The sequence below is a fragment of the Trachurus trachurus genome (genome assembly GCF_905171665.1).
Source record: "Trachurus trachurus genome assembly, chromosome: 5".
NCBI classification, from domain to species: domain Eukaryota; kingdom Metazoa; phylum Chordata; class Actinopteri; order Carangiformes; family Carangidae; genus Trachurus; species Trachurus trachurus.
Window position 1 is genome coordinate 196,968 of NC_139896.1, and position 27,719 is coordinate 224,686.

A 27,719-nucleotide genomic window follows, 5' to 3' on the forward strand; every position below is an offset into this window, starting at 1 on the left:
GTTTAAGAGGACATTCTATGCAGTTCCAGTCTTTAAAACTTTGGGAATGCACCCAGTCTGGATTTGAAAGGTGATTGCTCTCCTGAAAGAAATTATAGGCAGTTTCAGATAATATGATAGTATAAGTATATTGATTGGTTGATTGATTGATTTTAACAGATTTTAAAATACAAATAGGCCTGAAGACCACAAAAATATGCATGTAGAATTTGAATTTATTTATTCAGGATAGCCCCAAACATTAACGTAATGAACAAATAGAAATAACGTCATGTCTTTCAGATTTTATTGTGTTTAGATTCCTCAACAATGTTATGGGTTCGTACACATCTGCAGGGACAGCGTGTGTCATAAGCTGAAAGACAAATATGTACACAAGCAGGAAAGCAGATGGAAAAAATAAAAGAAAGGCAGAGACGGCAGAGCATCTTTTGTGGAGGAAATACATCAGCCGCGGGCGTTCAGCACCGGGGAGAGCTCCAAACATCTATCTCTCTCTCTCTCTCTCTCTCTCTCTCTCTTTCACGGGCAGTGACACGCTGTCATTCATTCATTTCAGCACTGAAACAGCGGACAGCGGCTTGGTCATTCAGCACTACTGAGACAAAAAAATATCAGCAGTTCACTCTTCACCGATAAATCCATGGCACTGTCCATATGAGGCAGAAAGTTAATTTTCGTTTCTTTTGGATTGTTTTTTTTGCATATTACGGATGTCACTAAATTGAATTTAGATTAAGCTTTCTGTGGATTAGCTGGGGTTAGAGGGAAAGCCCTCTGTGTCTGTATGAGTGTGTGTGTAACGTTAACATGTTTCACTGTATCTCTTCCCCCCCTCCTTGACTACCATTTGTAGCGGAGCTGTACAAATGATACAGATGATACAAAGTCAAGGGAGGAAAAAAAAGAAATAGCCTACAGTGAAACACAGGACACACACACACACTCATACAACATTGTTGAGGAATCTAAACACAATGAAATCTGAAAGACTTCACGTTATTTCTATTTGTTCGTTACGTTAACGTTTAACGGTAGTTGTGGTCCTCGGAAATAACGTTTAACGGCTATCTAACGTAAGGTTATAACGGTATATGTAGACACTCACCTGCGGCGTCTCCTCTCCTCTTCATTTGCCTCCACAATAAACATAACTTGCTGCTGCATAAATTTCTCATATTCAGCCATGAGCCACAATATACCGAACTTCTTTCTGGCATCCATGTTTTCTTCTTTTCCGAGTTCCTGCGGCGTGAACGCTATGATGTCGGAAGTCGGAAATCCCAACTCGGAAATTCCCGACTTCCGAGTTGTCTTGAACGCACCATAAGGCCTTTACACACTGAGTTGTTTTTTTTCGTCCAAAATTGCAGCACGTCAAAAAATAAATTCTACCTCATGTTGTGTCGATCATGTTTACACACCGAGTCCCAAACTTTTTCATTAAAGTTTTCGGAACAGGTTCAATTTAATGCGTTTTTCGCATCCGTGAAAAGTCTTTTTGACCAATCACATCAGCGTTTCAAGGCTGGAGAGGGAGAGAGAGGGAGAGAGAGGGGGGGATCACCGCTGAGTGGATGTCTGTGTGTGTGTGTGTGCGCATGTGACAGCCGCTGTTCAGGATCATGGAAATTGATCGTCTTCTGTTTAATGTGTGAGCTAATAATCAATATCTATCAAACTGGAACATCGACATCCTAAAATAAAGTGTTGAAGTGATCATGATAGTCCTGCTGCTCATTAACAAGCAGCAGATCCTCTACTGGCTCCTCTCAGGATGGACACAATATTTTCATTTCTCTCTTTCATTAATCGACAAGTGAGAGAACCACAAAGTGCATCAATGCGTGATGATTCTTGTCTCCCTCTCTGGAATTTGGAACACAAAATAAAAACGCATGTGAATAAAACACAACGGACTCAGTGTGCAAGAAGCCTGTGTGTAACGTTTTTTGTCGGATGACGGGTACGAAAAAAAAAAACTTAAGACCTTAAGATGTCGACACCTATGGAGAGACATTTTAGTCAAAACTTGAGGAATAAATAAATAAATAAAAATTTGCCAGGAAATGTATCTAAAAAAAATCCAAATGTAAATGTTTGTTTATTACTGTAATTAATTTATTTACTGATTCTTTTTTACATTACAATTTTTATTTATTTCACATCAGATTATTTACAGTTTAATAATGGAATCAGCGTCATGGTAACATAAAAGTCATTAGATTAGTAGCTGATGGTTTTTGTGCTGCTCTACATCAGCAGGAAATGCACATCACATATAAAACTGATTCACATTGTTTTATTTGATTCAGTGAAAACACAAAGAAAAAGAAATCACATGTAATTCATTCTATTCAGCGTCCGTACAACATGATGTGTGTTTCCAGTTGTGTTTCTTGTTGTGTGTTTAGCTGTGAGCAGCTCACAAACAGCCTGTAAAGTTGAACATGAACAGTGAATGTGTTTAAAATGTGTTTTTCTCCTCAGTGACGCTGGCGGCTCAGAGACTTTTAGCTTGGTGATATTAGGCCTCGTCCTTCATCAGCAGCTGAGTAAAAGTCACCGTGGTTTTTGTCCTGTAATAATCGACGCTTCCATCTTTAAAGGAAGAGGAAGAAGTTTACAAGAATCACTGAGAAGAGTTTAAAACATCAACTGATAAGATGTGAGTGAGAGACAGAGACAGACATGTAGAGACTGAACTGTCTGTTCAACAGTGAGAAGGTTTCTGTGACAGGAGGAGACTCTGCTTCACTCAACACAGACTCACTGAGGAATCAGACCTGATGAATCCAAACCCAGGATAGAGAGGTTGAGTGAAGGTGGTGTTGAAGGTGTAGAGGTGGATCAGTGAGTCAGAGGAGACTCTGTAGAAGGACAGAGAGCCAGCAGGACAGTCCACATACACTGCTACTCTGTTAGAGACAGAGGAGGAGGAGGAGGAGGAGGAGGAGGAGGAGGAGGAGGAGGAGGAGGAGGAGGTGATAGGTGTCACTCTGTTATTGTGCCAGACTCTGTAACCACGACCATCAGAGCAGATCAGACTCCAGGACTGATCGTTCTCTCCAAACCTACAGTCTCTACTGTTTCCTTTCCTGCTGATTCCTCTGTAACTCACTGATATAGAAACGTTTCCTCTCCTCTCGACCTCCCAGTAGCAGCGACCAGTCAGACCAGTTGAACACAGCAGCTGAGGATAATAGTCAAATCTGTCTGGATGATCAGGATATGACTGATGCTCCTCCACACGTGTCGCCTTCCTGTTGTTGTCAGACAGTTTGATGTTTGTGTACACTGTGTTTGTGTCGATTGTGAGTGGACAGGAATCTGATGGAGAGAACAAGACACAGCTGCAGTTATTGATCATGTGATCAGTTATTGACAGTTTGATGAAGACTCATGAGGTCAGTGATGTGACAGTGTGAAGATGGTTGAATGTGCTGCTCAAAGTCAAAACAGACTTACACTTCCTCAGACCTGGTGTCAACCATGGGACTCCAGCAGGCTCCACCCTGAAAGGAGGAGGGGGGTCAGAGCAGCACCTTCTCTGTCAGCATGCACACATGGACATTACATGGCTCTCACACACACACTGTTTTATCACTGTGTGTTGTGTGTGACGCTACACGTTGCTACAAGCTCGGTGGACACACACTTCATCCTGCACAATAACACAGTTGGCAGCAGTTTGGATGGAGCTGTGAGAGACGGCTGCTGCATCTGTAAGAATAGAACCTGCCTATATAACTTCATGCATGCTCCTCTACAGCTGAGGCTGTGAAGAGCCTCTTCCTCTCATGGCTGCTGGAGCTCTGTACTTATGTGTTTTTAGTTTTTATTCTTTTTTTTATTTCATGTTGTGGGTTTACTAAGATAGGATACTTAATTCACTCCATCTGTTTCTTCCCTCCAGCCTTTGACCTGTCCCAGTCACACCACTACTAACAGAAGAGAGTTACATATTTTTTCTGGACTCCCCTTCACCCAAAATGACTTAGATCCGCGATCTCTCTTTTTTTCTCTCTCTCCCTCTTTCCTTGTTTGCGTCATGGCTGCAGGTGAACAGGATGCACCTAACTCCTTATATCATACATGGGCATTTTACGGCCCGCGAGCCGAAGTGCGAGCCGAACTGCTATTATGACCCGATTGCTTTTATTACGTTGATGCGCACTAATCAGCTGTTTGAAACAGTGACAGCCCTGTTAGAACAGGAGCCTGCACATCGCAGACAGAAAGTAACAACGTAACCTCCTCCAGGTAGAAGACAGAGATGAACGGCTGCTCAGTCTCTTTCTCTGTCTGACACCGGAGCTCCGACGGAGGAGAGAGAGCAGCCGCTCTGGTGCAGGTTTTCTCCACAGCGGAGTTTCTGACCGTGCGTCCTGTCAGCGGTAGCCTAGACCGCGGGACCGGGACCTGACCTCTGTCAGCCGAATCATAACTGCTGACGGTTATAAAGCAACATCGCGGCACCTAATTATTATTTCCCAAACACTAAGGTTTAGCAAACTGTGATTAAAAGAGTATTTTATGAGATCGCTGGGTTTTCTGACGAGATTTCTCCATCCACCAATGGCTACGCTTGTAATCAAATCACTCTTTTTTTTCATGTTGGTGCTGTTAGGCAGCAGCAAAGGAGTATTGTGTTTCTTCATAAATAAAAGGTTATCTACACACAAATAGAACAGTCTCACTGAATCAGAACTGAAAAGGATCTGAGTGCTTAATTATAATATTCAGGTGTCTGTTAACATTATTAATTGGTGCAGTCATTTATGGTCAGTAAGTTTTGATAAAACAATCTGCCTTGGGTCCATATTTATATCATAATACAGCATGTTTCTTCAGTGATCTGTGATGGATATAAGTTGAAAATGCGATTACATGGATTGTGGGCTGTCAGCCTATTGTAATGCAATCATTTCCACCAAATATATGTAGTTATATAGGCTAATATATAATTATATATAATTCAGCAATAAATATTTGATGTTTCAATTTGATTTCGAATCGTGTGGCCCTTCACTCACTTTATCGGAGTCAGTGTGGCCCTCTGGAAAAAATAATTGCCCACCCCTGCCTTATATGGTGGTCAGGACCTCCTTATATGGCTATTCATGAGTGGAGATCTATGCTAATTGCTGATCACCGGGGGCATGCTGTTAATTTACGATGGGTTGGCATTCATCATCTTACACACGTGCTTACGATCAAATCCGAGTTTCCCGCACGGTTTATGAATCCGGAGTAGAGTTTTAGTAGCATGAGCTGTTATGTGCATAACACAGATTTACGAGCGTTTCATGAATGAGACCCAGTGAGTTTAGTGAGAAACACTGAGTGTGAAGACAACTTGTGTTTGTTTGAAGAAAACTCCACAGGAAGCTGAAGAATAAGGCTGTGAGCAGGTTTCCACAGGAGCCACAGCAGCAGTGAGTGGATGAAGGAGCTCTAATAGAAACCATCTGATCACAGTGACAGGACGGATCAGGATCTCATCATCAATGACTCTGTTCTCCTTCTTTTAAATTCTCTTTTGTACCCACCTCCATCAAACATTTAAACAGCTCTGTACGCTGAGGCCTGGGAAAATAATCCTTGTTTTATTCTTTCATGGAAGTGTGAAATAACTGATGTTCTGTTTGTTTGTTTGTTTGTTTGTTTGTTTGTGGAGACTTTCATTAAGGAGACACTTTGTGGCTTCATCTGATCTGGAGTCAGTCTGAAAACAGCTGTTTGATCACACACACATTCAGCCATAAACACTGATTATTACACTGTTCACTACACTCACTGTCTTCTGATTGACAGCTCCAGGCCTCTGGACAGTGAGGACATCTGGATGTCACACTGTGATTTACTGTCTCCTCAACACAACAACACATCTCATCAGGACAAGACCAGGATCTCAGAGAGACTGAGCTGATTATTGATCATCAATATCTGACCAGACAGAAACCTGATGGTGCCGCCTGATTTCTGTCTCATATTTTCTCCTTGGTTGGAGACGCTGGGAGACGAATGTCTCTGAGCAGTGGACATGCTTTGATTCTTGTTGCTGTGTTGTTGTCAGTGTGTCCACACTCAACAGGTGTCTACAGTCTCTGGGACTGTTCAGGTCAAACACTCAGAAATAAAGTCTGATCCAAACATCTGGAAAGACTCAGAGCACAGCTGCCAACAGCTGCTTTCATCACTGACATCTCTTCTCCTGAATATGACACAGTGAGTCATGATGAGACACTGAAGTCATCATGAGGAGAAACTCCTGATCCCAGTAGTTCATCACTGTGACTGATGAAAGCTGCACAGCTCATGTTTGAAACACTCTGAGATTTTGGCTTCAGTATAAACTGTGTTGGGACGAGTCAGACTGAGACAGAGGACGTCAGTGGAGTGGGCGGAGCTTCACTGTGGCTTACACAACCTCTGGATATGGTCTGAGTGATCGGATTTGATGTTCAGTGTGTGAAGGTGGCCATAGAAAATGTTCCAGCTCCTCCTCCTCTACCAGACAGTGTGTGTGGCTGCAGCAGCCTCTCCATACCTGAGAGAGTCCAGTCTCCAGTCTGGATCCTCCAGTCCAGCAGACAGCAGCTTCACTCCTGAGGCTCCTGGATGGTTGTAGCTCAGGTCCAGCTCTCTCAGATGGGAGGGGTTGGAGCTCAGAGCTGAGGCCAGAGAAGCACAGCCTTCCTCTGTGACCAGACATCCTGACAGACTGAACACACACAACAACACACAGGAACCCTCTGTCAACACCTGCTGCTGTGTTCAAGTGTCATCAGATAAACAGCTGGATGGATCCTCACCTGAGAGTCTCCAGTCTACAGTGTGGACTCTCCAGTCCACCAGACAGCAGCTTCACTCCTGAGTCCTGCAGGTTGTTGTTACTCAGGTCCAGGTGTCTCAGACTAGAGGACTGGGAGCTGAGGACTGAGGACAGAGCTTCACAGCTTCTCTCTGAGAGGTTACAGCCGCTCAGTCTGAAGAGATGATCATTGGGAATTAAAGAAGAAAGGAATTTATTTTCTGTCCTGTTGAAAAGGCAGAAGGGTTTTTATGTAATGATGAATAAATCCAACTATCTCTACACTTACAGAGCTTTGTTAGAGGATTTGACCACTGGCAGCAGCCTCAGAAGAGCCTCCTCTGAAGCAGAGTATTTCTTCAGGTCAAACTCGTCCAGATCTTCTTCTGATGACAGTAAGATGAAGACCAGAGCCGACCATTGAGCAGGAGACAGTTTATCTGTGGAGAGACGTCCTGAACTCAGGGACTGTTGGATCTCCTCCACTAGAGAACGATCATTCAGTTCATTAAGACAGTGGAACAGGTTGATGCTTTTCTCTGCAGAGGGAGTCTCTTCAATCTTCTTCTTGATGTACTGAACTGTTTTCTGATTGGACCGTGAGTCACTTCCTGTCTGTGTCATCAGACCTCGTAGGATATTCTGATTGGTCTTCAGTGAAAGACCCAGGAGGAAGCGGAGGAACAAGTCCAGGTGTCCATTTGGACTCTGTAAGGCCTCGCCCACAGCGCTCTGGTAGAAAGGTGTAGATGTGTCTCCAAACACTTGAGACCACCTAGAGGTTGTTTGTTGCTGTGACATCAGGTTGAGTCCAGAGTTGAAGAAGGTCAGATGGACATGAAGAGCAGCCAGAAACTCCTGAACACTCAGATGGACGAAGCAGAACACCTTGTCCTGGTACAGGCCTCTCTCCTCTTTAAAGATCTGTGTGAACACTCCTGAGTACACTGAGGCTGCTCTGATATCGATGCCACACTCTGTCAGGTCTGATTCATAGAAGATCAGGTTTCCTTTCTGCAGCTGCTCAAAAGCCAGTTTTCCCAGAGACTCAATCATCTTCCTGTTCTTTTTACTCCAGTGTGGATCTGTCTCAGCTCCTCCATCATACTTGACCTTCTTCAGTTTTAGATAAACCACCAGGAAGTGGATGTACATCTCAGTCAGGGTCTTGGGCAGCTCTCCTCTCCTTCTGGTCTTCAACAGCTTCTCCAGAACTGTAGCAGTGATCCAGCAGAAGACTGGGATGTGGCACATGATGTGGAGGCTTCGTGATGTCTTGAGGTGGGAGATGATCTCTCTGGCCTGCTGCTCATCTCTGAACCTCTTCCTGAAGTACTCCTCCTTCTGTGGGTCAGTGAACCCTCTGACCTCTGTCACCATGTCAACACACTGAGGAGGGATCTGATTGGCTGCTGCAGGTCGTGTGGTTATCCAGAGGCGAGCAGAGGGAAGCAGGTTCCCCCTGATGAGGTTGGTCAGCAGCACGTTGACTGAGGTGGACTCTGTCACATCAGTCAGGACCTCAGTGTTGTGGAAGTCCAGAGGAAGTCGACACTCGTCCAGACCGTCAAAGATGAAGACGACCTGGAACTGATCAAACCTGCAGATTCCTGCTTCTTTGGTTTCAGAGAAGAAGTGATGAACAAGTTCCACCAAGCTGAACTTTTTCTCTTTCAGCACATTCAGCTCTCTGAAGGTGAAGGGAAATGTGAAGTGTATGTCCTGGTTGGTTTTGTCTTCAGCCCAGTCCAGAGTGAACTTCTGTGTTAAGACTGTTTTCCCAATGCCAGCCACTCCCTTTGTAATCACTGTTCTGATTGGTCGGTCTCTTCCAGGTGGGGCTTTAAAGATGTCTTCTTGTCTGATGGTTGTTTCTGGTCTATCTGGTCTCCTGGATGCTGTTTCAATCTGTCTGACCTCATGTTCATCATTGACCCCTCCAGCCCCTCCCTCAGTGATGTAGAGCTCTGTGTAGATCTGGTTCAGAAGGGTTGGGTTTCCTGCTTTAGAGATCCCCTCAAACACACACTGGAACTTCTTCTTCAGGGCAGATTGGAGTTTACGTCCACAAACTGCTGCAGCATGTTCTAAATGAAAACACAGGAAATCAGACCAATAAGAAAATATAACATGTTAATTTCTCTAAATAACAACTATGTGAACATGTTTCCCTCCATGTGTTGATGTCAGTGAACGTCTCATTTGTCCATCATGTTGAATCTTTAGAGAAATCCTCTTACTGCTCTGCAGACGCTCAGCCAGCTCTTCCTGCTTCATCCTCCTCAGGAAGTTCACTGTGATCTTCACTAATGCCTCTCTGCTGCTCCTCTGCTCTTCATCCTCACCGTCCAACACCTCATCATCCTCCCTCCGACTCCCTGAGCATTCTGGGTAATCTGGACTCAGAGCCTTGTGGATCTTCTTCAGCTCGTTCTTGACAAAAGTGACCATGTTCTCCTCCAGCAGCTGGAACAGAAACTCTATGAGTGACAGCATCAAACTAAAACCTGACAGACTGACAATCCACTGGTGTCAAAGTGCAGCATGGAGATGATGGTGAACACAACAGATGTAACAGCAGCTGTTGGACATGTCCTCACCATAAATATGGAGTCCAGGTGTGTTTGATGCTGCTGGGCAGACTGACCACTGGGAACCTCTGAGCTCTCCTGGTCCACTCTGTGGAGGAATCAGTGTCAAGTCAACATCAGGACAGAGAGATAATACAAGATGGACTTTATATGTCCCCTGAGGACGTTCACAACAGACAGAGACACTTTGGATTCAGACCTGGTCCAACAACACGTCGTACAAACTGATTCTTTTCTACAATAACCTGAGTCTGACTGTCAGTTACAGCTTACATCTGATCAACTGATCCATGTCCTCCTTTAAAGTTAATTAACCGGCCCGTTGACCAGTCGCTCTTTAAAGACAGACAGCTGGGTTCAGGAGAGTCTGGTCTCTGCTGCTGGATCCTGAAACAACAACACAACTGATAAATTTGCATGTTGTAAAAACTGATGAAAAACATCTTCAATCTTTTAATAAACACAAGAACTGACTTTTAACTATTTAACTAAGTAGATGGTTCTGACACATTTCCTATTGCTACTGCTGCACTGTGAGCATCTCTGAAAATGAAAGGACAAGTGTTGTTTTCTCCAACCTGGGCCTTATTTCTGGCATAAAATAGGGTTGTTTACTCACCAATATAACTTTGGTGTCATTCGGAGTCCTTCGGATGATATTCAGATCCATTTGAGAGCCGCGTATATCCATATAGTGAGAGTGATCAGGGCACCAAAATATAGCCTCTAAATAACACATTATCTGCCACAAAACTCGTTCATTTCACCAATATTTGTTATGATTCGCTAGTGCTATTCCCCTTTGAGTCTGGAGTTGCCCTTTATTGTCATCTGGGGTCTGTAGGTTGACCTACTATTCTCTATGTTTTCCATGTTCTATGTTATAACCTGTTTTCTTGTCTTTATACTTCTATTGCACGTCTGCCCATTCTGGGTGAGGGATCCCTCCTCTGTTGCTCACCCTGTTGTTTCTCCAATTTTTCCCTGTTAAAAGGGTTTTCCTGGGAGTTTTTCCTCAGTGGATGTGAGGGTTTATGGGCAGAGGATGTTGTTGTGATGCCATGTAAAGCCCTTTGAGACAAACTGTAAAAATTGGCTATACAAATTAAATTGGCTCCTCTGCTATGTGTATATCACTTTTATAACTGTAATACCCCTGGCTGAATAATACTGTTCTGTTGTATAATATGTAATAATACTGTTGTATATAATTGTTAATAAAGCAATTCAACTCTGCGACAGTCAGCTTGTTTACCTGGAATTTGCTACTGCTAGTTTTGTGCAACATGGCTGAATATTTGTCAGATTTCTACAGATCCCTGTTGACAATAACAGAACGAGTTTCACAGCAGATAATGTGTAATTTAGAAGCTGCATTTCCTGTGCCCCAATCACTCCCACAATATGGATACAAGAAACTCTCGAATGGATCTAAACATCGTCCAAAGGACTCCTAATGACACCAAAGTTACATGGATGAGTAAACAACCGGATTTTATGCCAGAAATAAGGTCCAGGTTGTAAATAACGGCACTTGTCCTTTAACATGTGGATGTTCAGGCAGGGACTCTTTACTGCAGCTGGACAATGTGTCTGAGTTGTAAATCTGATTTTATGGAGAATCATTGAAATTTGACTCCACAGGAACTGGAAGAACGTTCAACAGAGTCAAAAGCTTAGACATGTAGTTTTGTCTTACATCTGATCAGCTGATCCACATCCTCCTTTAAAGTTAATGAACCTTCCTGTTGACCGGTCGCTCTTTAAAGACAGACAGCTGGGTTCAGGAGAGTCTGGTCTCTGCTGCTGGATCCTGAAACAACAACACAACTGATGAATGTGCATGTTGGAGAAAAACTGATGAAAAATATCCTCAATCTTTTAATAAACACAACAACTGACTTTTAGAGAGAAAAGTCTTTCTGACTGTTTTATATTCTGACCTTTGACCTGTGGTCTGGCTCTTGGTTTTAGAGGGAGGGGCTCCCTCCTCTCTGTCCTCACACTGATCCATGCTGCTGAGCTCACATCCACATCAGCTCACACACACTTTGTAGCTTCACCTGCAGAGGAAACACACATCATTCATGTGCACAGCAGCTCACATGTCCATCATGTCTCCAGCTGCTCCTCCACTGATTGGCTCTTCTCCTCTGCTTCATATCAGTGTCAGCTGAATGCAGTCACACAGCAGTGAGGAAGAGGAAGCTGCCATCAGCTGCTGTACTTCTACTATCAGTCCACTAGATGGCGTCATGAAGCTGCAGCCCAGCAACATGATCCATGGACCACTGTTTCCATCCACTGACACACACAAGGACTGAGATCCACTGAGTTGATGTGACACAGTCTCTGTGTGGACAGCGTCCCTGTAGAAAACCACTGGATCAAACAAGCTACACACACAACAACTGGGCCTCAGCTGACAGACAAATGATGCGTTCAAGTTTCTCTCAGTCTGAGGCAACATCTTCAAAATGTTTTGTTTTGTCACAACACAGCAACAGCAACAATCAACAAGAAACAAAATTATTTAGTTTACTGAAAATTTCTGCTAGATGTTGATCAAATGTTGCAACTCTAAAAGATTCTTCTCAACAATATTGATGATTTTTATCCAATAATCAATAACCTTGACTAGAGTGTTTGTGCTGCAGTACAAGCAGGAAGTAGCACAACAAGGAAATACGTTTATTAATGCTTAACTAATGATTAACTCAACTCAACTTTATTTAGAAAGCCCTTTAAAACAACCACAGCTGAAAAAAAGTGCTGTACATAATGTAACATATGGAAATAAAACAATTAGCAGAAAAATAAATATTAAATAATAATAATTGTTTATTGCTTTTAAAACAATTTACATTTTAAATAAAACAAAAATAAAAAAACAATAAACACAATAAATAAAACAGACCATAAAACACTAAAACAGAGGTAGAGTCTCATGCTGGGTTGAAAGCCAAGGAACAAAAATGGGTTTTAAGACGTGTTTTAACACGTACACACTAATTAATAGTGTGTACTTATCATAAATTGTTACCCAGACAACTAGGCAGTCTGAGGTGTCTGTCAGTCCGGCGGAACGTACGCAGAACGGACTACGCACACGTCCGCAGGACATGTACGACAAGGCTCACTTTTTTACTACCGTGCAGATTACGCTTTCCCACACAGACGTTAATGTGCCCAGTCGATAACTGACGGTCCCACTTTGCTCAGAGCAACCTGTGACGAGAACCCTCAGTGAAACAACCACTCTCTGTGCAGCATGATCAACTCTGTGCGGCTTCTCTTATCTGATTGGTCAGGCTACTTTAATGCAGCACCCACCTGGCTGCTACACTGAAAAACAAAACAAAAGCTGGATCGAAAAAGCAATCAGGCATAATGTGTTTTTACGCTTATCTTTCCAGTATTTTCGAGCGCGACAGGGACAGTCTTCAAGATGGTCGATCGCGATCTAGGGTTTGGCGACCATTGATGTAGAGCCTTAAAAACCCTGTGAGCCCCTCAGCCCGCCACACTGAGTCCACATCAGTCCTGTAGTGTAAATCTAATGACAGACCACTCACCACAGACAGAGTCCCAGCTGTTCTCCAGCGGCTGTCAGACAGCAGGAGAGCAGCGGCTCATCTCCACCTCCTCCATTCAGGCGGTAAAAGCTGCCTCCAGTCATCAGGAAGTGGAGCTGCACACAAAGAACCACTCTCTTCAGGTTACCTTAAGTGAGAAAATAAACTGCGACACAACTGTTGGTGTTAAACTTTGTACTGTGACTCACCTTTTGGATGTGATACTGTTGCCCTATCTGGATAAATTAAAATGCTCCACTGCACTTTGCTCCATGAAATAAAGGCCCAAGTGAATAAACAACTTTTATCACACACACTATGTTACAGACATAAAAACATGAGGGAAGTAAGCTACAAAAGCAAAAACTGACATGTACCCAAGTTAAGTGAACCAAATACTATGGAACATAAAAAACTCAATGGATAATTCTGATTGAATCAGATGATGATTATAATCATATCAAGTTTTAGGTAGTCTAACGGCTATAGTAGTGCTGTGATGTCACATCATACAGCAGGGGAAGTATTACAAGTAGACACATCAGAAGGAAACCACTAAAGTTAAATAACCAAGTCTGGCTGATCTCCAAGGTTTCAGAGAGATGATGACCTCCTGAACGTGCTCTGGTCACCACGGAGATGTGTGCACTCAAACGGTGAGGAGAATTTGCAACCAATGGAAACTGCATTTACAACACAGCAAGAGATGAACTGAAGACATAAATGTTGGGACTCAGCCCAGTCAAAATGGAGGACAAGGCCGCATGGCTTCTTTGTCTCTCAGACAAAGGAAAACCATTGAACTCAGCCTCCCAGCGTCCTTCACCTCTTCGCACCTAGGTGTGAAACCTCCACTACTGACCCCCCATTGGTCAGGTATGGCCCCAGGACCTGTGAGGTCACAGGCCATATAAAAAGGAGAAGTTTGCTTCTTCTCTCTCTCTTCGCCCTCCTCTCTTCTTGGTGATTCTCAGAAGGAGCTGCCGCTCCTCTCAGCTCCTCACCTGGAGCTACTGCTACAGCTCTCCAGTCTCCATGAGGCCTGCACAAGGCAGACGCCTCCACTGGTAGCGACGCGAGTGCCTACCAACGGATTAAAGAACAAGAACCAATTAGCACGACACAACGGTCTACTAGTTGAGTCAACAAGGAACGGAGCCACAACGCCAAGCAGAGCAACCAACCAACTCTGCAAGGAGAAGGACTCTCCTCAACGGAACTCAAACGACACAGCCAGGACGGCTGTAGTTCACTGGACAAAGACACAATCACTGGACTTAACTTCCACAACAGGACCAGCAAAACCTGCAACCGCAGGAATCCCCAACAGCACCGGGACTTCTCACCCTCACGTGACTTGGTAACGTAACTGGGCCTAGTTAGAATTACCTTGCACCTTGACTAAGCATAGAATACTCCAACCATGCCAATGTATGTATTGATTGAAATCAGTTTAAATACTTGAGCTTTGTTGTTGTTGCTTTGTTGTTGTCAGCTATAGCCTCATATTTAGTTAACCTATGTTTAAAATGCAACTTGAGTGTTGAACAAAGGACACACCTTTGTTCACCTCCCCCACATCACATGTGGTTGGTCTTAGAGGCCATCTTGGAGGCCATTTGGTTGTAACCCCCCTTTGTCTCAGGACAAGGCAACCATCCTCCATCTTTTCCATTGTCTGAGGTCACACTTCACACCTCACAGACACATGGTCATCCACACTCACACACACACACACACGCACACACACACACACACGCACACACACACACACACACACACACACACACACACACACACACACACACACACACACACACACACACACACACACACACACACACACACACACACACACACACACACACGTGTACATAGTAACTTGTCTTAGTTTCATGTTTTGTTATTCCATTTTCTAGATGTGTCCAATAAACTTCCTTGAAACTTTACTTGTCTGTTAATGTTGTACAATAGTGAGTATGCCAACCTCTATGCAGTAGAACTTCTAAATCCTTCAACTTTGCAACTATTGATAATGTTAATTTGTTTATAATTATTAATTTAATCATTAAACAAGGTTCTATATTAATAGTTAGCACACCCTTATGTGACTGACTTTGGTACATTGGCTGTCTGGTGCCCCGAGGTGGATTTAATAAAATTAAATCCCATTAATAATTTTATAGTAATTATTAATATTTTGGTATTGATATTTTACTAATTTGATAGCCAATAACCCTCTTAATAATAACTTTCCTTATAGTTGGTATAACCCCAACATAAATGGTGCTTCCGTTGTGAGGCATCTAAATAATCTTAATAAATTACCTATAAGTTGTGTTAGAGCACAACATTAAATGGTTTCCCCGTGCAAGACATAATTACACTTTTTCTCTTTAGTTGTGCTAGAGCACAACATAAATGGTGCTTCCGTTGTGAGGCATCATAATATTCTTACTTTTCTTATCCTATAGTTGTGCCAGAGCACAACATAAACCACAGAGTAAGATCTGAGTTCTCATAGAAGAACCTCAGAAAGGTAAGGAAGAATTACTACTATTACAACTAACTTAAGAAGATGAGTCAATGTGAGCACAGAAATCATCAGTGTTGTGTTGACCACAACTGTGGAACAAATAAAGTAATCTTAAACTTAAAAACAGTGCAATAAACCAGCAATAAAGAATCAATGAGTAACAGGAAAGGCAGCAGCTTCACCAACTGTTCCACCACCAATGCCAAAATCTGTCTATTGTTATAGCAAGTGTGATAAGTGCAGCTCAGAAACAAAGATGACTCAGATGTGATTATTTTCCTGGATTTATTCACTACAGGATGTGAAAACACATGTACATACATACAGTCTCCTGGTCTTCCCTGTGCCTATACAACACAGCCCTGTTACATTGGTTTACAGCAGGGCTGTGGTGGCTGCACCGTCCCCTAGAATCACTGCTGTTTGGCCTTGGAGGGCGCTTCACCTCAGACCTGACTGCTTTCCCTTTGCTCGTGTGAGTGATGTGGGGGCGGCAGTGGCTCAGGAGGTAGAGCTGGTCATCCAATATTCAGAGGGTTGGCGGTTTGAATCCCGCTCTCTTCCAGTCTCTGTCACAGTGTCCTTGGGCAAGACACCTTACCTTGCATACGAATGATCATGGTGGTGGTCGGACGGGCCGTTTGGCGCACAATGGCAGCCAAGCTTCCGTCAGTCTGCCCCGGGGCAGCTGTGGCTAATATGTAGCTTACCACCACCGGTGTGAATGGGGTATGAATGAATAATGGTTACTGTACGTGCTTTGGGTATCGGGTATCAATAGAAAAGCATTATGTAAATGTAATCTGATTCCATTATTATGATGTTTTTAGCACATTTTAACATTTTGATATGAGTGATTGTTGTTATTTTAACCTCTGTCTCTACCTCAGCTTTATTTCAGACCTGAGTGCTTTCCTTTGTTAATATTCATAATAATAATAATTATAATAATAATAATAGTAATGGCTTACATTTATATAGCGCTTTCCACGATACCCAAAGAGATTAACAGAAACCATTATTCCTTCATACCACATTCACACCGGTGGTGGTAAGCTACGTCTGTAGCCACAGCTGCCCCGGGGCAGACTGACAGAACCGTGGCTGCCATTTTGTGCCAAATTGCAGCTCTGACTACCACCAAACATCCACACACTCTCACACGGGGCAAGGTGGGCAAGGTGTCTTGCCCAAGGATACTACGACAGCAACTGGGAGAGAGTGGGATTCAAACCTCCAACCCTCTGATCATTGGCACTATCCACCTCTACTGCCTGAGCAACTGATGCCCCAAATATCTGAGAATTGATAGCCACAAAAACTTCCAACGGTACATTGACTCTCCTTCCTGGATTATTGTGGGTTTACGAAAAGATTTGATTTTGATTTAAAAAAAAAAATTGATTCTTTATTGAACATGTCATAATAAAAACAAAACCAAACCAAAGATCTTCCTGTTGACAAAATGTCTCATCACAAAAATTGCAACTAAATTATTTAAGGTGTCTTTTGAGACTGCCTACTGCCTTAAATGTACTCCACACTCACTTCTGTATGGACTTCCATGTGCCTCTCAAGACAACAACTTTCCACAAAAACTGCAATCAAATGGCTTCACTGTTGAATGGACTTTTTGAGTGAAAGAAAATATTTATCTGCTGGGTAAATCTTTCTCCAAAAATAGTACAACTAAATGGTTTATCCTGTGTGTGGATTCTCAAGTGCTTAGAAAAATTCCCTTAACATCTTTTTTTTTTTTTAACCACTGGACGCATGGACTTTCATATGTTCATTACAACCCATTTTTAGTAATTCTTTTTACCATAGGTAGCACAGTCAAATGTTTTTTTCCCTGTATGGATTATCATGTGTTTTTTAAGATTACTTTTATATCCAAATTGTTTACCACAGGTAGCGCAGTCAAATGGTTTCTCTCCTGTATGGAATCTCATGTGGTTTTTAAGATTACCTTTATATCTGAAGTGTTTACCGCAGGTAGAACAGTCAAATTGTTTCTCTCCTGTATGGACTTCCATGTGGTTTTTAAGATTACCTTTAAATCTGAATTGTTTGCCGCAGGTAGCACAGTCAAATGGTTTCTCCCCTGTATGGATTCTCATGTGGTCTTCAAGAATCTTTCTTTGCCCAAATGTTTTACCACAGGCAGCACAGTGAAATGGTTTCTCTCTGGTATGGACTCTCACATGGCGTTGAAGAGTCTCTCTTCGACTAAAGTGTTTACCACAGGTAGCACAGTCAAATAGTTTCTCTCCTGTATGGACTTCCATGTGTCTTTTAAGACTACCTTTATATCTGAAATGTTTACCACAGGTAGCACAGTCAAATGGTTTCTCTCCTGTATGGACACTTGTGTGGTCTTTAAAATCCCCATTATGTTTAAATGTTTTCCCACTCTCTGCACAGCATGGAGACTTCTTACCAGTGTCACATTCTTCATCACTTAAATGAACAGCTTCACTGTTCAAACCTGACTCAGGTGCTCTGGTTTCTCTCCAGTCATCATCACTGTCAGTCTCAGCAGACGACACTGACACCTCATCATCTGTATCTGGCTGAAGATCTTCAGGCTGATCTGAGTCCCTGTCTGGCTCAGATCCTCCACAGTCGTCTCCATCAGCCTCTATCTCTACCTCGACCTCTATCTGTTCAGCTGAGCTGCTGGATGGAAGCTCTGCCTCAGTTTGTCTTTGATGAGGTTGTAGGGACTGAGGTTTCTCCTCCTCTTCGTCACTCCTCACGTGAACAGAAGTGAGGGAGAACTCTGGAGTGGTCAATAGTTCCTCCTTTTCTTCTTTAATATGTAGACTCTCTGGGTTCTCCTGATCCAGATTAGTGGTCAATTCAGGAGGATCCTCTGCTTTAATCATCAACAGTTGCTGATCACCTGCAGAAACAATAACACACACATTATGAACAACAGTGTCTTCATACTGTCACTCATATAACTGGTGTCCGTATGAACCCCAGTTATCTTCTCAGTGGACACCAACAGCTTCTCCTGCAGCCAACTGCACCCATTCATCAATCAGTAATCCATAAAGTCACGCTGATCAAACAGAATCCTCCAGTTACCACAATCAAAGTACACCTTCATAGAAAATGACTACTAGTACTAGTAGTAGGGGTGTCACGATTCTCCCAATCCTCGATTCGATTTGATTTTCGATGTTAGGGTCACGATTCGATTCTCAATTTTTTTTCTTTTTCTTACAGCACAGACGCCTATGCTATTTTCAGACTAGTCTAGTCTACGATCATTGGTTTTATTCATCAAATTTTGTACAGTAAATCTTATTTCAAAAGATGGGATACATATAAGTGATGCAATTTCCATAATGTATCACATTAGGCACTAATGGTCACATTTAAATAATTTATTTACAATATAAAGGTAACAATTTTACCAACAATGCCCCCAAAATCATGATCCAGGGGCCAAAATTGCCCCCAAGGTTTTGAAACAAATATATTTATATCTGTACATTATCATAATTTTATTTTCATTAATTTACCGTCGCGTCATCTCCTGATATCGACTTAATGTCATGTAAAAGAGAGCCCCCGCAAATAATACATCGACAGAAAGTCGATGTATTATCGTCGGCTTATTATTTGCTGGTTGTTTTTTAAATCTTATAACGTCTCTGCAACATGCGGCTCTCAGTGTTTGTCAGTGTTGTGTAGTTAGAGCTGTATCTCCCTCCTGTTTCCCAGGTAGGAGTGGGTCAATAACCCACCAGGGCTGGCTGATAAAACGCTATAAATTGTGAAATAACTTTACTTTGATAGAAATATGAGACGTGGTCAATAGTTTTCATTCATCCATGTGGCTGGAATAGAGCCAGGCAACATCAGCTGACACCGCCGGTGAAATAAAAGATACAGAGAGAGAGAGAGAGAGAGAGAGAGAGAGAGAGAGAGAGAGAGAGAGAGAGAAAGAGAATGAGTGTTGTCTCGAGAGAAAAAGTAAAGGAGAACTCGGACCAGTGACTGAAAGACAAAAGACGCCGGTGCAATGGGGACAACAGGCAGTTGTAGCTTTGCGGGGGGCGTCGATCCTCTCTTTGACTTCGATGCTCGAGACTATGACGTAATTTCGATCGATTTCGATAAAAAATAGAAATCGTGACACCCCTAACTAGTAGTAATAAAATATTGTAGACTATTGGACTCTAACCAATGCCCTAAGAGCCCAGAGATATATCAAAGCTTTCAGACCAATTACTATTGTTACTCTTAAGTAGAAGTAACAAGTTTATTTACACTGCCCGACCAAAATAAAGTCACACACTATTTTGATAGACCACCTTTAAACCCCGTCCTGACATGCAGTGAGCGAGCGAAACGGCGACGAAATCTCGCACGAAGGGGTCCTGATATGCAGCCAGTATATTCTATTGGTTCAGAATCCAAACCAATCAAATTATTGAGGGACGTAAACAAACTTGTGGCGCTATTGCTGTTTTTCACATCTTGGAGTGTTTTTTTATTTTGTTTCTCTCATATTCTCCTATCTCTGATAACTTGCTTGTCAACAGAAAGCAGCGTGTTCATTTCAACCAATAAGAAGTGTTTAGGGGCGGGAGGCTGCCGCGAAATGTCGTCCAGATAGAGACAGGGCGAGCGATTTTTTAAGGGCTCTGCGTCATCGCTGGACAGAGCGACGGAGTGACGGAGTGACGTCGCTCGCTGTCAGGACGGTCAGACGCTGTCTGTCCAGAGTTGCATTAATTTTTTCAAAGATTCTCAGTGGGGTTCTGGACTCTGTGGTCACACCGGACCACATTTCTTCCTTTAATATGATGGTTCTCCACTCTCCTTCAGGTTTTTAATAATGCATTTGACAGTTCTTAACCCATTTTTAGTAGTCTCAGTAATCTCCTTAGATGTTTTATTTGCTTGATTCATGGCAATAGTTTGACCCTTCTGAAACAGATGAAAATCTTCTCCACGATAACAGGGTGTCTCTTCCGACATGATTGTTTAAGGAATGAGACTGCTTGGTTTCGGTTTGTATTTCATTTCACCGGCGATCATGTATGTGTTTTCTGTCCTTCTATCACGTTAAAGGGACAACGAGGAGTTTTGGAAAAGCGAAGTGTTTCCACACTACATTTATGAGCCTCCGCACCGTGAAATTCTTTGACCGGCACAAGACAGACTCATGTTTTCATTCATCAAGAATTAAAGTCAGAGGTTGGAAGACGATCACATACCGTCGTAGTTCCCACCATAAACGGAGATTCGGCGGCGTTATTCTCATGACTCGCCACGAAACCGAAAGTAAAGAAACGCTGGTCGGCTCGCCCAGCATTTCCACCACCACTAATAATAACAAAATAACCATAGAGACAAAACCATAGATTTATCTAAAATGGGCCCATTAACAAGAGTGGGTAACGTAGATTCATCCACATTAATGTCTGCTCCCATTGGCAGATTAAAATATTAATTAAAAAAAATAATCAAAATTTTTTCTGCAAACTCCAACGGATTCTTGTTCTACATGACCACAACTACCTCTGTGGTGATTTTCAAATTGTTTCACTGTACCATCTTTTGATAATCTGATGCTGAAGTCATACACAGCATACAGTACAATGTCTGCCTCCATTGGGAGATTAGAATATTCATTAAAAATAAGAATCAAATTGTTTTCTAAGAACTTCAACAGATTCTTATTCTACATGACCCCAGCTACCTCTGTGGTGATTTTCAAGATGTTTCACTGTACCATCTTTTGATAATCTGATGTTCTCATGTGTGTGTGTTTGACCATATTCCAGGTCATCCAGACATCCCAATCAACCGGTCATTTCAGGTTGAAGGGGTGGGCGGTCTGCCTGTCCCCTAACCCTACTGACATACTGAAGCAGACAAGGGCGTCAGTTTACTTTGAAAAGTGGTGGGGACAGTGACTGATTTTTTATAACATCTATGCACATCGAGAGTGAGTGAGAAACAGAGAAACAGCGGGTGCACACCAGATGATTGTCAACCAGCAAAAACTGAAACGAGATGGTTATAGAGAGGAAAAACACAGAATATACAATATATATCCAAAAGACTTTGTCCCGTCGTCACGACGTGAGCGAGGAAGGTTTAGTGATGAGGAACTGTCACTGTCAGCAGCTGCTCCAAACAGACACGTTATAAACTTTATTTTGAAGGGACAGATTAGATGTTGATTTTGACTTTGCACCCAAACATGAAGTATCGGGTGCTGTCTCATCCGGTACAATCGACCCCGCGTGGAGGTCGCGCTTCAGTTCGGCGTCTGTCGTATTTTTCACGTGAGCCGTGAGCACCGTTGTCAAGCTGGATAGACGGATCGTACCAGACAGGAAGTCGGGCACAGAAAAGGCGAGAGAATCCGGTCAATTTTCAAAATAAAATGATGATTACCGGTAATGAAGTTGTTGCTTGTCCGTCTATAAATATTTGTCAGTTGCGTCTGCACACGAGACACACACACACATCCATACATACAGAGCTAGAGACAGACCTGTGTGTGTGGAAAACCGAGTACAGACGAGTGGAGTCGATGTTTTACCGGCGAGGAGAGAGAGAAGCAGCTCCCTGTAACCAGCCAAGCTGTGAGGACGCGTGCAGCGCCCGCTCCCGGCTGAGAACTCTTTAATCTAAGCCACGTTGTTGCGAGTTATTGGCTCCGGCTGAAGGTCTGCGCCGTGCACATTGTTTCAGCTGCCTATTTTGTCATAGTTTATCAACGTTTTTTCGTCATTCTTCATTAGGATAATGTTACGTTTATTTTGTAGTGGGGACAAAATTGTTCTTGACAAAAAGTGGTGGGGACATGTCCCCAGCGTCCCCAGCGTAAATGACGCCTATGGAAGCAGAGCATGATCCCCTCCCTTCAGAAACTGGGCCCAGAGCAGTATTCCAACATGATAACGACCCCAAACACACCTCCAAGACGACCACTGCCTTGCTAAAGACACTGCCAATGGAGACAGACACTGTACTATGCTGTGTATGACTTCAGCATCAGATTAACAAAAAGGTTTTATAGTGAAGCAGCTTCAAAATCACCACAGAGGTAGCTGGCAGCACCTAGAACAAGAATCTGGTGGAGTTCTCAGAAAACTATTTGATTATTATTTTTAATGAATATTTTAATCTGCCAATGGTGGCAGAAATTGTAGGCTACTGTATGCTGTGTATGATTTCAAAAGATGGTACAGTGAAACATCTTGAAAATCACCACAGAGGTAGTTGTGGTAGAACAAGAATCTGGTGGAGTTTGCAGAAAACTATTTGATTTTTTTTTTAATTAATATTTTAATCTGCCAATGCGGGTAGACATTGTACTCTATCCCGTCGATATAGATTCCTGGGTTTACGGGGTGTCCTTGAATGCACCATGAAGCCGTTCACACGCTTTACCGTACGAGACGATGTAGACAGGCACTCGATTTTAAAGTGAGCTTTCCCGAAGCGTCCCAGCAAACATCTGACGTCTAATGGACCTCCAGATCAGGTCCAGATCGCGTCGGTCGGTCCAGGACCACATCTGTACGTCTAACTGACGTCTAAAATAGGTCATATCTGGACGTCTTATAAGGACCTCTTCTGGACGTTGATGTGACGTTCAATATCTGACGTAAAAAAGACGGGTGCACAATAATTTTTTATCACATCTTTTTTGGAAATCTTCAGCTGTGTGGTGTGACTCTCTCTTGACATCTATGTCCAAATTTGAATGTAATTTATAAAAATAAAAATAATAATAATATATTTATTGATGAAATTAAGCCTGGCGTCTGGTATAGCTACGTAATGTGTGTGTGTGTGTGCGTCGCGCGCTGCCCGATGGGCACTGATTGCCTAGCAACGGTTGAAACTTGGTGTACTGCGCATGCGCGAACCCGCGCAATTTGAATTTACCAGCGGTTAGTTTTGTGAGAAGCTGTCAGACAACTACGGATCATCGACGGTAAGTAGCTATATCTTATAGTTATGCACATTACCTTTTATTTAATGTTAAATGTTTTATTTAATGTTAAAGTCACACTATTTTTGTATACTTAGTTAATAATGTGTTCATGGTATCAGCAAAGTCCTTCTAGGGACATATTATAACGTCTCTGGTATCAGTAACCCTCTGCTAATGTTAAAAAAAAAACCCTCAGATCGTCAACTTTTTTCTCTCTCAGAAGTTAGCCTCACGTCACCAGCCATCAAAACGACTTTAATTCATGAGGATTTTAATATTTCATTATATTATATTTCAAAATCTATCATTTTTACTGTCGTTTAACCTTTTTTTTTTACAGTCTGGTTTATATGGAGTTGTAGAGATAAAGTTAATTGGCTTGTTGCAGCGGGATGGCGAAGGAGTAAGTTAGGCCCGCATACAGTTCAGTAGGTGGCAGCATGGGACTAACCCGACCATGGATGTAAGTTAGCCTGTTAGCTCTCGGTCACTCCTAAGCCAATCCTAACCTAACCGGCGGTATCTGGATAAACTGACCACAGACTGGGGATTTAACGGTGACTTTCTCGGTAACAGGGGCCTGGGGGATCAGAGGTCGTTGCCTCGGTAACGGTATTCTCTCTCGTCTCCTCTGCAGGTTGATCCGGGGCAGTGCGAGCGAGGACGGCGTCCTCCTCCTCCTCCTCCTCACCGACATCGCGGAGCGCGCCGCGGAGGAACCGCAGGAGAAGGAGGCGCTGGACGGTGCTGCAGGAGTCGTCCGACGGCGAGCAGACGCCCAGCGACGGGGCTGTCGGCGGATTCATGTGACAGATTGGAGTTGTTCGTAGATCAAGAAACCCACTGTTTTTTTTTTTTTTTACTGTTCAGTGTTGTGAATTTCAGTGGACTGCTGGATTTAATATTTTGATGTTGGACACTGCCTGAGGAGTTTTAATGCAGCCTGAACGCAGCTCAAACCGACCCGGTGCCTCAGCACGGACCAAGCTTTGATAAACACACCGGACCCACGTCGGTTTACCGTATCCTCCCGTACACGGCAGCTCAGTGACGGCGGCTTTTTGACTCGTTACACACTGTGGTCTCTGTGTTTTAGCGATGGTACAGGCTGAGGCCAGTATACAACAGGTAACAGTGTTGTTGTCTCTTTTCACCCCCTCTCTCCTCTGTGTACATTTAAATAGAGATCCCGCTATTTTATGTCGGCTTTGCTTGTTTACATTTCACAAAAAACTCATAAAGGACTGATTCACTGCAATTAATTGAATTGTTTACATCCTTACTTGGCTTGGCATGCACTGAACACGTGTGATCACAGCAGTGAGTGTCGGGCGAGAGAAGACACAAGCTCAACGACATAAAATATCTTGGATGCTCTTTGTAAGAGCTGAAGACAAAGTCCTCTTTTTGACTACTGTGTTTCATGTTTATGAACTGAATTATCTTTACTAAAACATTGAATTTAATTTCCAACAAAAATAATAAAAGTGTATTTTGAATTCTGCATTGGACTTGTTCATGGGAAAGGAGGCACACAGGAGGGGGGCATACACACCGTCAACAACAATATTTAATGTACGCACCCAAATGGTATTTGTGCACTTTCACAGTGCATAACATGCAATTACAATGTACTTTGAATGCTGTATTGGATACATGGCCTAATCTACATAATAATTTCATAAGGCCATTATTATGGTCAAATTTTTAAATATTTAAAATATATTTTATGTATAAATTACGTTCAAATTAGGTCAATATAAGACGTCAAGAGGACGTCCACGCCGACCATTTTCAACCTTATTTGAACCTTGTATAGACGTCCTATAAACGTCAAAACTGAACGTCCAAAAGACGTCCAAAAAAGACGTAACAAAAACTTTCATTCTGCACCCGCCAGGGACGTCATTTCGACGTCGGACCATGACGTCGAAAAGACGTTGTTTCGACGTCGGCTTGCTCGCTGGGGTAGCTGGCGTGACCGCAGTAAAATACTGTACAACCAGGGCTTAATTTGTGCCGGATCCTGCCGGAACAAGATCCGGCACCTCGCCGAGTGGATCCGGGACCTCCTCTGTCAATCAAATAGGCCTACGTGCAGTGGCGGCCTTAGACATCTGGGGGCCCGTTTCAATATTTCATATGAGGCCCTACCCTGTTAAACAAAATTATTTGCCAGCTATGTGCCCATGTGTCGCTGATGCTTTAAACCCTGAAAGGACGCAGTAACGCACTATCCATGCATCCCAGGTACGCACAACACATTAAGTGTTAAAATCACTATCAGGGCAAGAAACCAGGACTTCGCATAGGACTGAAGTTGGTTTACATTTTCAGACAAACTACAGGCTTTAACAATGTTCTGAATTTAAATTGGCAACAAAAGTAATGAGAGCAAAGTGCTCCGCGTTATTTCAGCACCACGGACAAGGAAAGGACGAGACATGCGGACAGACAGACGTCTACAGGTGCTGCGGTGCTGGAGCAGCCACTGGAGGAAAGCTGCCAATAATATCACATTTTAGTTGTGCTCTCTCTGTGTTTTATTTCTCTGTTAAGTTAGGACGTAGGCTCATAGATCGCCTGTTTGGAGGCATTTTAACCCGAGGAAAAAAAGGAAAGAGGAGGAAAGTGATTGACAGACGTCAATCATCAGGTTACGCAACTGGGCGCACGTCAGGAGGAAAGCAGGAAAAACACACACTAAGAGAAAAGGAATAATACTGGGAGAAGGAAAACGAGGGTCTATTGATAGTTTGCGGGCCGTTTTCAAAGGTAAGCTACGTTGTTATTGATATTTCCTGCCGTATTATTAATTAGGAGCGATTAGTGTGCAAAGAGAGAGGCCACTTTGGCATTTCTTATTAGCCTACAAGTGTAACAAGGACCTGTAAGTACACCAAAATACACTATGTATTTACAATGTAAGTACATGTTATTACATAGCCTACGGTTACATAGGTAATAATTAATTAGGTAGATACACAGGAACAAGGACGAACAATTAAAAGCCGGCCGGGTCAAAACAAACAAACAAACAAACAAAACTCTTCCAACTTTGTGGACTGTCTGTGAAGACTGACGGGAGTGAAGCCGACCTCATCCTCTGCCTGCCGGTGGGACAAATTGCACTGTCGGATCTGGGTCTCCGTGTCCGGAACCCGTTCGGGATGACTTGAATGGTGCTGAAGCGCTATGGCGCAACGGACACAGAGACCCAGGTCGGACAGCGCAGCCAGGGGAACAGCACATGAGGAAGATGATGAACTCAGATAAAAGCCATAGCGACGTGAGCTCTGAATTTCACCGCATCGGGGTCATTTTTCGGGTGTGTTAAAAGTCATTTAAGCGCCGTTACGCACGCCGCACGTCTCGCCTCCTGTCCCCCCCCCCCCCCCCCCCCCCCCCCGGAACAGCACCCTCTCAGTGTTCCGGGACCTACACATGGACAAATTAAGCACTGTGTACAACATGTCCTCTTTATCTACAAACCGAGACTAGCATGATGTTAATGGATTTAAAACCGAATCACCAACCGGTTTTGTTGAGAAGGACTCGAGGCTGCAGGAGAACATCCAGCAGGTTCCTCTGCCGCTCGATCTCCCGTCTGAAGCCCGAAGCCTGCGCCTCGTAGCCGGCTACGACTCTGTCCACGGCCGCTAAGATTTCCTGGGAGGCGGCGGTGAGTCTCTGGGTAACGAATCCTCTCAGAAACTCCACCTCAGACATTTCACTCTAACTCTCGGTTACTCCCGCCCGACAACTAGGCTGTATTGAGTCGTAGACTCATGGCTCTGCCCAAACGTGACTCTTGTTGCTGGCGGCTGGTGTCCAGTTCTTCTTCTCAGGTTTCTGGCAGTTTGCTTCCCATTTCCAGGGAGCACTACCGCCTCCTACTGCAGGAGTTTCAGACCAGAGAATGGGCATGCAGTTCTATTCTTCCAAGAGAAAAAGGAGAAAACACACACAAAATAACTATCATACTACACTTATTCCCATTAACCCGACGTTACGTAAAAAACTCTAACAGATGTTTCGTGACTTCCTTTACTTCAGTCCAGAGAGTACAATGTAGGTACTTTGTTTAGAGACTAACGTTTATAAGCAAACAAACATTGGACCGCCACTGTGTCCAAAATAAAGTATTGAATTGAATTGAATTCCCTTTGATTTATTTCATGATTATTTTTCTATTCACTTAATTTTAAATAGTAACCGCTTC

General features: G+C 43.2%; 2 protein-coding genes across 2 annotated transcripts in view; both read right to left on the bottom strand.

Moving 5' to 3' along the window:
• Nucleotides 1-2,538: 2,538 nt before the first annotated feature.
• LOC310986446 (NACHT, LRR and PYD domains-containing protein 3-like) overlaps nucleotides 2,539-27,719 on the bottom strand; it is a 39,768-nt gene continuing 14,587 nt past the window's right edge. The window contains 10 exon segments of the mRNA XM_083972354.1: nucleotides 2,539-3,330; nucleotides 3,469-3,515; nucleotides 6,554-6,727; nucleotides 6,819-7,017; nucleotides 7,020-7,108; nucleotides 7,110-8,904; nucleotides 9,058-9,283; nucleotides 9,418-9,496; nucleotides 9,682-9,795; nucleotides 11,108-11,221. Coding sequence (XP_083828480.1) covers nucleotides 2,759-3,330; nucleotides 3,469-3,515; nucleotides 6,554-6,727; nucleotides 6,819-7,017; nucleotides 7,020-7,108; nucleotides 7,110-8,904; nucleotides 9,058-9,283; nucleotides 9,418-9,496; nucleotides 9,682-9,795; nucleotides 11,108-11,221 — 3,409 coding nt within the window. The 3' untranslated portion in view covers nucleotides 2,539-2,758.
• On the bottom strand, nucleotides 13,856-27,315 carry LOC310986581 (uncharacterized protein; the record flags this gene model as incomplete). Its single annotated transcript, XM_083972539.1, has 4 exons — nucleotides 27,034-27,315; nucleotides 17,426-18,424; nucleotides 13,988-14,066; nucleotides 13,856-13,874 (listed from the first exon to the last, which is right to left on the bottom strand). The coding sequence occupies exons 1-4, from the start codon at nucleotides 27,224-27,226 to the stop codon at nucleotides 13,856-13,858; spliced, it is 1,290 nt and encodes a 429-aa protein (XP_083828665.1). The 5' UTR covers nucleotides 27,227-27,315.